The 9,582-nt window shown below is 47.0% G+C and overlaps 1 protein-coding gene across 2 annotated transcripts in view; it reads left to right on the top strand.

Moving 5' to 3' along the window:
* Positions 1 to 3,127: 3,127 nt before the first annotated feature.
* Positions 3,128 to 9,582, top strand: part of CECR2 (CECR2 histone acetyl-lysine reader) — a 173,345-nt gene continuing 166,890 nt past the window's right edge. For both annotated transcript variants that reach the window (XM_025851891.2, XM_025851890.2), the window contains exon 1: positions 3,128 to 3,340. In XM_025851891.2, coding sequence (XP_025707676.1) covers positions 3,215 to 3,340 — 126 coding nt within the window. In that variant the 5' untranslated portion in view covers positions 3,128 to 3,214. The remainder of the gene's footprint in view (positions 3,341 to 9,582) is intronic.

Below are 9,582 nucleotides of genomic sequence, written 5' to 3'. Positions count from 1 at the left end.
AGGAAGATGATACAAACAGTGTTTCGAGGGTGAAAGAATGGGCCAACCTGGAAAAAGCCAGGAGTGAGATACCACTCTGAAACAAAGGGAGAAATGAAGGAGGGCCCGTGACCAACATACAGGTACAGAGGTGGTAATCTAGACTCCAGGAGATTAGGCCAAAAGTGGGTCCAGGAAATAAATCTGAGGTAGTGAAGTCCCTGTGGGAAAGGTGGGACAAATGTTCAAAGCAGGGTCAAAGACTCAGGCTATCACCTCCAAATGTGAGGTTCTATCTGGAGTCCAAATTCAGGAAACTCCGAGGCCACACTTTCAGCCAGACCAGAGACATAGTAAGACTCCTTAGGTCCTGGGCCAGAATTGGTTCCAGACTGTTGGTGAAAGCTGGGGTGGGTGGAGAGCACCGTGAGGGGAGGAACCAAGCAAAAAACTTAACAGATAGGGAACCAGAGTTAGAGAAGGACAGAAAGAAACGGGTCTTAAAGAAAAAGAAGGAAGGGAAGGAAGGAGGACGTGAGGAAGGGAGTAAGAGCCAGGTCTCAAGTTGGTGTGCCGGTCCGTATGTACACTGAGGCAGGATCCTCAGAAGAAAAAAAGCCAGCGCAGGAGGAAATAACGCAGAGGGAGGAAATCAGGTGCTCCGGGAGACGACTCTCTAACCACCACCAGGGGGCACCTCCAGTTCCAGGACAGTTTTGTTGATTAACAAGACTGGGCATTGGTGTGGGGGAGGGAAGAGGACAAAAGAGTAGCCTTCCAACTGAGGGGGGGTTGTAACCAGTACTCACACGTACTGGACTAACCACATCTTCTCACCTTTCTGCTTCCTGGTGCTGTTCACCTTTTAGGCACTATTTTTACTTGGCCGCCTGGCAGTGACAATTGAGAGGCAAGGTGAAAAAGGTTAAATAACAAAGATACAGGGAAAAAAGAGAAGACAGAGGGAGAACTAGGAAAAAGAAACTGGGGAAAGAACAGTCAGGATATAATGCATTAGAAAGGAACATGAAAAGCAGTAACTGTTTAAAAAAAGAGAAGGGAAAGTGCGGCAAGTCAAACTGACCTGTGAGGAAATGAGGAAAGACCAGGAGAAAGTTCTGAAAACAGCTAATTCAGGTTATGTGATTAATTCCACAGTGGCTTGTCACCCCTTTCACATCTCATTTATTAAAAGATATCTAGAGAAGAGCTGTGCTTTATAAACACACAAAACTGTAGCCTTTGCTCTTGGGGAGCATTTAGATATATGCTCATTTTTGTCAAAGATGAAAGAAAGCATGTAGAATTTGAGGATGAATTTTAAATCATTAGTTCCAGGTAATAAAAGAACAAAACTGTGTAACTTTGGGGCCGTTTCTAAGCCAGGAGAGAGAGTGGGGGAGCCAGTGTTATAAGTATTTTGACTCATGAAAGATACATTTAAATATATTTTCTTTAAGAATTTGTTTTTTTTTCTTAAATGCTGCTTTTTGGAAACACAACAGGTTATTAAAATGACCAGAATAAAGTGAGGGGGAGGTGGGGGAGAATTTCCAGACCGTCCACTCCAACATCTATCACATAAATTCGTTCATGATTTTTCTCCCGATTTTGCACTGCTCAGGGTAGAAGAGGATCTTTGATTTAGCCACTGTACACTTTATGACTGTGCCTGTCACTCAGTAAGTACTTGACTACTTAGGGGAAGGGGTAGTGTTTCCTGAGAGGTGGCTACAGAACCCAGCTAAGGCCCTCAGAGATCGAGAAGAATCCAGTAGTAAAAACGTAATTGCAGTGACCAATACAAATATCTGGGCATTCATTGTAGATGTTGCACACTTCTAGTCTGTCTTTGAGGTGTTTTTTTCTTCTTTCGGACTTAGCAGAATTGTACCGTACTACATAATTTAATATTTCGAAAGCACACGCCTCCACACTCCTCTCCTAGATAGAGTACAATCCCTGAGCCTGGCGTGCAGATCTCCACCCCTCCCAGAGTACACTCCTCAGACTATCTCCCGTTTCCCATCCCCCCAGCTTTCGAACTACATTGTGCGCACTCGTCCAGGCAGCTTTTCTGCAGCCAGGGCAGTTGCAAGGCTCGAAGCTCGTCTTCTCTAGGGCGGTCACACGTGTCCATTCCCTGGGGTGGATGGGTGGGGGTGTCGCTCTTCGCGCACCGCTGCTGATTGGTGCCTCCCCCTACCCCACCCTTCCCGCCGCACTCCAGCCTCCATCCTACTTGGTTCCAGCTTAACCAGCCCCACCACCTTCTTTCCTTGGAGAAAAGAGCCACTTTAGAGCTCCTTGAAACACCGTTCTTGGATGGAATAAAAGTGTTTGAGAACAGGTGGAAATCACTTTATTTCATAAGGCCTCATATTTCTGGGGTGCACAACCCTCTGGTTCTCCGGTGCTACCCTCAGCACCAATAATAACTGAACTCTCACACGTGCGTGTTTCTGGATCTAGCCCCTACCGAAAGCACCACCCAGCGGGCTCTTTAAAAGGACGCGACCACTAAGGCCAAGTGGGGGGTGGGAGAGACCCTTATTGTCCTCATTGGCCCAAGTCATTAAACTCCTCAGTCCCAAACACCTGGAAAGCGGAGTGAGTCCCAGGGAAGTTCATGGGGTGCACCTCGCTCCCTTCAAGTCACACTCCTTTTCTTCCTTGGGGTGCTCAGTTCCCTCTCCCCTCCCCCTCTCTTCCAATGCAACTGTCCGGACTGGGGGTGGGGAGTGGGGGGCGGGGGTTGTTGTTGTGGTGAGGGCAGCCCCGCCCCCTCCTCGTGGGCGGCCCCTCCCCCAGGCCCTCTGTTCGGCCCCCTCCCCCCGCCCCCCCAGCCCCATCTGTTTTCCCCAGCGGTGAGATGATTATATTGTATGGTACTGGGGGCGGCTGCAGCCGCAGCCGCAGGATGGGGCGAGCGCGCGGACCCCGTCGGCAGCCGGAGCAGCAGCCGCCTCAGTAACTCGGGCCCCCGAGCCGCCGCCCCCCGCCCGGGTCGCCCGCCCTCAGCTCATGCACTCGCCGAGCGGCGGCAGCAGCGGGAGTAGCAGCCGCCGCCGCCGCCGCCGCCGCCGCCGCCGCCACCCCCGCCCGAGGAGCTGAGGCGCTGAGGCGCTGCGCCGCGGCGGGAGTCCGAGGCGGGCGGGCGAGCGGTGCGCGGGCAGCGTGGGGCCGCCGAGGCGCGCTTAGGGTTCGGGGCGGCCGCCACCGCCGCGCCTGGGAGATGTGCCCGGAGGAGGGCGGCGCGGCCGGGCTGGGCGAGCTCCGCTCCTGGTGGGAAGTCCCGGCCATCGCGCACTTCTGCTCGCTTTTTCGCACCGCGTTCCGCCTGCCCGACTTTGAGATCGAGGTGAGTGGCCGCGAGGAGCGGGCGAGGTGGCGCACCCCGCGCCCCTTTCTCCCCTGCCCCCTCGGGAAGTCCCGGAACACCGTGCGGGAGGGAGCGGGGGGCACGCGGAGACTTTGGCCGGTAGTCCGCAGGCAGGGGAAGGGCTCGGAGGTGGGGGCACGAGGCGCTCAAGGGCCGGACCGCGGGCGGGGGCCACGCCGGGCTCCGCAGGGGACGCCAAGTGCTGGCGTCCGGGTTCGGGACGTTCGCTCGTGGCCGCCGTGCCCACCCGCGCCTTCCGGGGCGAGGCGGAGCGGGCGGCGAGAGGGCGGCGGAGAGTACGCTTTTGTACGAGTGGGACCGGGCCGGCTCTCCCGGGACTTCTCGGGCAGGAGGCTGAGTGTGTGGGGAGAGTGTGTGCGCGCGCTCCCTGCCCGGTGCCATTGAAGCGGCGAGCCAGCTGCGCCGGGCGGGGACGGGGTGCGGGCTGGATTAACTCGGACTGGGCCGGGAGGCGGCCTGCGGCCGGTTGGGGGAGGGGTCTGTCGTGCCGGGGAGAGGCTCGCCCCCACTTCGGCGGGCGCGTGGAGGGGGAATCGCACTTTGCAGACTGCCGGAGGCCCGCGACTCTCGGGGGCGCTTTGCGTTAACTTCGGGCCGGCGGAGATGGGGGCCTGGGCTCGGGGGCGCGCTCTCCTCCCGGGAGCCGCCCGGCGCTCAGCCCATGCTCGGTTCTCCGAGGCTGCAGAGGGAAAGTTTAGGACTCCGTTATTCTTTAACAGCGCCTTTCCTCGGAACATACAGCCCTCTTTATGCGGGGTCCTCGGGAGCTCTTTGAGTTGATTTCGCCACCATTATTCCTCCGGGCGGGCGTGGAGTAAAGGGATGGCTTTTCTGGCCAGGCCGAAGGTGCTTTCAAACCCGGCGCTTTGTGATAACCGGACTAAAATCAGGGGGTCCTAGTAGCAGGGATGGTGGCGGGAGTGTGAGGAATGGAATGTACACGACGGCCCAGACGAGCAGCCAGCCCTTACCAGCATCCGTCGTCCTTTCTTTTATTTTTATTTTTGGAAGGGGGTGTGAAATATTTGATTGGTTGGCAGGTTGAATTGCTTGCTCTCTTTTGGCAATATATATGTAGTGGACTTAACACCTTTTGCCTTGGACAAAGGTAAAAGGGAAACTGTTAGTCAGTTTTTCTTTTCAGTTCTGCCAATGAGTTCGCCAATGGAGTAATCAAAATAAGAATTACTCTTTTGGAGGAGCAAATCGTTGTTGCCTCCCCACCCCCACCTATCCTACTTTCTGCCATTTTCGGATTGATTTTAATTTGTTTATTCCTAGGATATTTGCCTCACCTTTATTTTTAGATTCAGTGTTGTTTGCGGAAATATCATTTGCTTCTCATATGAATGAAGTGTTGGAACTTGCTCTTGTTGCAGAGTTAAATGAAATTGAGAAAATAAAAAGATCAAATAGAGGTACGGTGGGAGAATGAAGCGAAATGTAGGCTGATAAAGTAGGACCACTCTCTGGCTTTTGGCGATTCTTAGTTCCTGAAGCTGATTAAAACAATGTGATTAAATCGTAGGCTTCTGTTTTGAGAAAGATGTAATAACTTGGGCATTTTAGATAGCACATAGCGTTTGCTTTCAAAGTTTGAACGTAATTGTAACAAGCATGATCTTTACTAAAAATGTTAGTAGGATAACTGTTTTTATTGATGAAGAAGAGAAAGGGCCACAAAAATGAAAGATTTGGGAATGCTTAAATTCAGGAGATGTTTAACAGTTTTTCTGATAATACTGTTTTCTTTTAGTTGGTATAAAATCGTGAGTAGTTTAATTCTATCCGACTGCTCAAAATGGTGGCTGTTGTGGGAGGTGTTGCTTGTGACTGTGCCATCTTGGGTGCTGGTAAACTTGCCCCCTAGCCCATTTTCTTCCTTGCAAGATAATAAAATAGAGGTGAGTGATGTTGAATTACAAGTTGAGAGCTTAAGGACCCATTCTAAAAATACTGTGGAAAAATCTATCTTCCAAAATCCATATATTCCCATTTTGTTGATGGAAAAATAGAGGTAACTAATTGTGCCTTAAATTGTTACAGATCTCTAGAGTAATCTTTAAATAACTTGTCTTATAATCTAAGAAATAAACTTCTGGTTTCTAAGTATTAGCTGGTATAATTCCTAAAGGAAATGTAAGCTGATCAAAGAGGTTAAATTTGTATGAATAATAGAAGTGAAAAATCATTGTTACAGGGGAATAATTTGGGCTATTTGAGATGATCTCTCTTTTGATTGGAGTGATTCTTGGAAGTGACACTACTGTTTTTAAACTGCATGCTATTTGAAATACATGCAACACGAATGAATATTTGAACTCCATATGCGCATTTTTATAACTATCCATACTGTTTTTATTAGAAGTTCAGTAGGTAGGTAACAAATGATAGTGACTTTTTAACTAATGCAGTTCCCAGGTAATCCTCTCATGTGAGGTTTGTTTTGACATGGTTAATGCAGATTGTAACTTAAAGTTTTCAGGAGTTATCAGAAATTAAAAATTAGTCTTTTTTAGGCTTCTAACAAATTTGACTCATGACAGTGCAAAACTCACTGAAAACATCAGATTTATATATGTATGTATGTAATCTCTACACCTAACGTGGAGCTCAAACTCACAACCCCTAGATCAAGAGTCCCATAGTCCACTGACTGAGCCAGCCAGGCGCCCCTGAAAGCATCAGTTTTCGTTCCAGTATAAATAATTTTTTTTTTTTTTGCTTAGGTAATTTTTTAATCTAACAGTTTATTGTCCTAACATTTTGAGAAACAACCCCTTCGTTAACGAGTGTATGATACAATGGAAGACCTTCCTTAAACAAAACAAACAAAAAACCAATTCTGATGCTGAGTTGTATTTGTGAGGCCAGCTGGAAAGGCTCCCACCATCTTAATTTACTGCAACTTTAAAAGGTAAAAATGATGAATAATACCAAGTGGTAGAAGTTGTATATCAGCTTTTTTAGGAAATCAGTTTTCAGCTATAGGGGAAGATCTTGTTTTATCCTTGACCACCAAACTGAACTCGTGGATTTTTAGAAAATGAAGGAAGTGGAATCCTCAAGGACTTGGCTTCTACTTAGGTAGAGTGAAGTAATCTCTTAGGTAGATGAAGGGCTGGGAGGATTCATGCTGCAATTCTGCAAGAGGTCAAGACCTCCTGCTTACAGAACTGGTCCCCAAAACATGGATAGTTTTATTTTTGCTTGTAAGAAAACTTTTTACTCTGTTAATCAACCTTGAATGTACAGGATTTCTTTAGGGATTCTGTAATCATCAGATGGAAAATCTGTGAATGTGTAGATAATGCTTTAAGTTCAAAATTACTGGTTTGAAAAATAATACCGATGTTTATAAACCTTGAAAATTATAGCACAGTGTAGGTAAGAGAATTAAAATCACCCATAATTCCACCACTAAGAGATAAAAGCTGTTAACTGTTAACATTGTATCCCTCCACTCAGGTATAAAAACTATTAACTGTTAACATATTTAGAAATTCCCAAATATGCTCACAATGTATTTGTGCCTTAGATGAGGTACTGTTTTTATTTTTCAGGTGAGGAGATTGAAGTAAAGCTGGACAACAGTAGGTTAATGATACTGAATTCAGTGGTTGGTATTATTAAGCGCCCCTACTCAACTAGGTGCTTAACTTCCAACTGGGAGATTGCTAAAGAAGCTCATAACTCGCCTCCTTTGCGTGAGAAGGTTATCTGTTAATATTTCAGAACGATTTCATTTAAATCAAGTATTTTATAATTGTTTAACATTCCAGTGGGTTAGGCTGGTTTTTTCCCAATCTGAGAAATGAAGAATGGTGAATTGACCTCTGCAAAGATTTAATGCTGATCTCCCCCCCCCCCCAGGTGCTTCTTATAGTGAATGTAGTGTCTTGATCAAAGTAAGGGAAGGGAGTGTAGAATCATTTTGAACAGTCTGGTCTGGAGTTATTCATGATGGGTGTGACGTTCTGGGCAGAAATCCCGTCACAAACATTTTGGGAATATTTTCCTCTAGAGAAGAGACTAGTGCCTCTAGGTGGCTCTTTGAAAATGGTCATGGTAGTTTGTGTATTAACAACGTGGTAAAAATAATCTGATTGTCGTGTCTACTTTTTTCCCTGAGCTTCTTGCTGTTGAGTATTGAATCCTTTACCACCTGCCTTGGATCTCCTTCTTGGTTGTGGTTGTATGTAGGTAGTCTCTCACGTAACGAGCATGATGATCTGGGGGCAGTATCTTTAATTCAGATTCCCAAATTCCACTCTTGGTGTTTCTTGGATCCAATCCCTTAATCAAGGTCACCAAGGCATAAATTTTTATTTTTTTAAGTAACCTCTGTACCTGACATAGGGCTCGAACTCACATCCCCGAGATCAAGAGCCCCATGCTCTACTGACTGAGCCATTCAGGCGCCCCAAGGCATAAATTATTGCATGAAAATAAGAAACAAGAATTGCTGAGAGTAACTTATTAGTGCATCAGTCATATCAGTCGTTCTTGAGCCTGGGCCTGTGGATGGGTTATAGGAGATTTTGTGTTGGTGTGCATATATGCAGTTTGCTGGAAGAGAGGGGCCTGTTGTTTTCATAAAATTCTGAAAGCGGTCCCCAACCATACAAAGGTTGAAAAGCCCTGAACTAGATGAAAGAATAAGTTGACCTTGAATAGGGGAACCAGAAGCCTAGATTTATGACACAAAATGCACTGGACTAGGAGTTAGGAAACTTGAATTCTTACTCTAATTGCGCCACTAACTAGCTCTGTGACCTTGGACAGGTCAGAATAGCCTGATGATAAATGACATTTGCATAGTACTTGGTACATTTTCCAAATGTGGGGAGCCTGGCTTCTCCCTCTCCCTCTGCCTGCTGCTCCCCCTGCTTGTGCTTTCTCTGTCAAATGAATAAATCCTTTAAAAAAAAAAAAAAGTCTGCATACTCCACCACTGAGCCAGCCAGCTGTCCCCCAAATAGTATCTCATTTAATCCTTAGCTATCTGTAACCATCACTATGAGGTAGGAATTATCGTCATTTTATAGATGAGGAGATTGGAAATTTAGAGGCTGAGTTGCTTTCAGGTAGACTCTCACCTGGATCTTAGGTTCTTTGATAACAAATTCTTTGCTGTTACTACTGTATCACACTGTTCCTATTGCATTATCTAAAATGAAGGACTAGACATTAAGTAATGGCCAAGGCTCCATACTGTAAATTTTGAGTTCTTTGATTTTTAATGATGTGGGGTACAGAGGATCCTTTTAAAACTTTTTTTTTTTTTTAAAGATTTTAATTATTTGTCAGAGACAGAGAGCACAGGCACAAGCAGGGGTAGCGGCAGGCAGAGGGGGAAGCAGGCTCCCGCTGGGCAGGGAGCCCAATGTGGGGCTCGATCCCAGGACCCTGGGATCATGACCTGAGCCGAAGGCAGACACTTAACTGAGCCACCCAGGTGTCCCTCTTTTAAAACTTCTGCTGAACTAAGTACAGAGTCAAGTTCATGATTCCATTTTTCTTTCTTTTTTCTAACGATTTTATTTATTTATTTGACAGACACAGTGAGAGAGGGAACACAAGCAGGGGGAGTGGGAGAGGGAGAAGCAGGCTTCCCGCTGAGCAGGGAGCCCGATGTGGGGCTCTATCCCAGGACCCTGGGATCATGACCTGAGCCGAAGGCAGACGCTTAACGACCCAGGCGCCCCTTTCCTTTTTTTTTTTTTTAAGATTTTATTTATTTGAAAGAGAGAGAAAGCACAAGCAGGGGGAGCGGTAGAGAGAGAAGCAGGCTCCCTGCTCAGCAGGGAACCCAACGTTGGACTCGATCCCAGGACCCTGGGATCATGACCTGAGCCAAAGACAGAAACTTAACTGACTGAGCCACCCAGGCGCCCTGATTCCCTTTCTTTCTTTCAGCTAGTATTTATTGAGCATCTACTAGGTGCTAAGCACAATGTATTAGGTAATGGAGGTACAGATGTGAACATAACACAAAAATATCTGCTCTGTTTTCAGTGGAAGGAAGCAGACGGTAAATGAGTTGGTAATGGTAGTATGTCAGAGGATATTAAGAAACAAAGCAGTGTGGAGGCCTAGGGAGGCCCAATTGAGGGGGTGGGTTGTTGTCATTTAAAATAGGCTGGTTAGGTATGGCCTCACTGAGAAGATGGCATTTGAGCAGGACTGAAGGAGATAAG

Source organism: Callorhinus ursinus, unplaced genomic scaffold, assembly GCF_003265705.2.
Source record: "Callorhinus ursinus isolate GAN/ISIS: 27379988/994484 unplaced genomic scaffold, GSC_fseal_2.0 scaffold74, whole genome shotgun sequence".
Taxonomy (NCBI): domain Eukaryota; kingdom Metazoa; phylum Chordata; class Mammalia; order Carnivora; family Otariidae; genus Callorhinus; species Callorhinus ursinus.
Note: the sequence above shows the minus strand (reverse complement) of the source record. Positions and strands in the feature narration are given on the sequence as shown.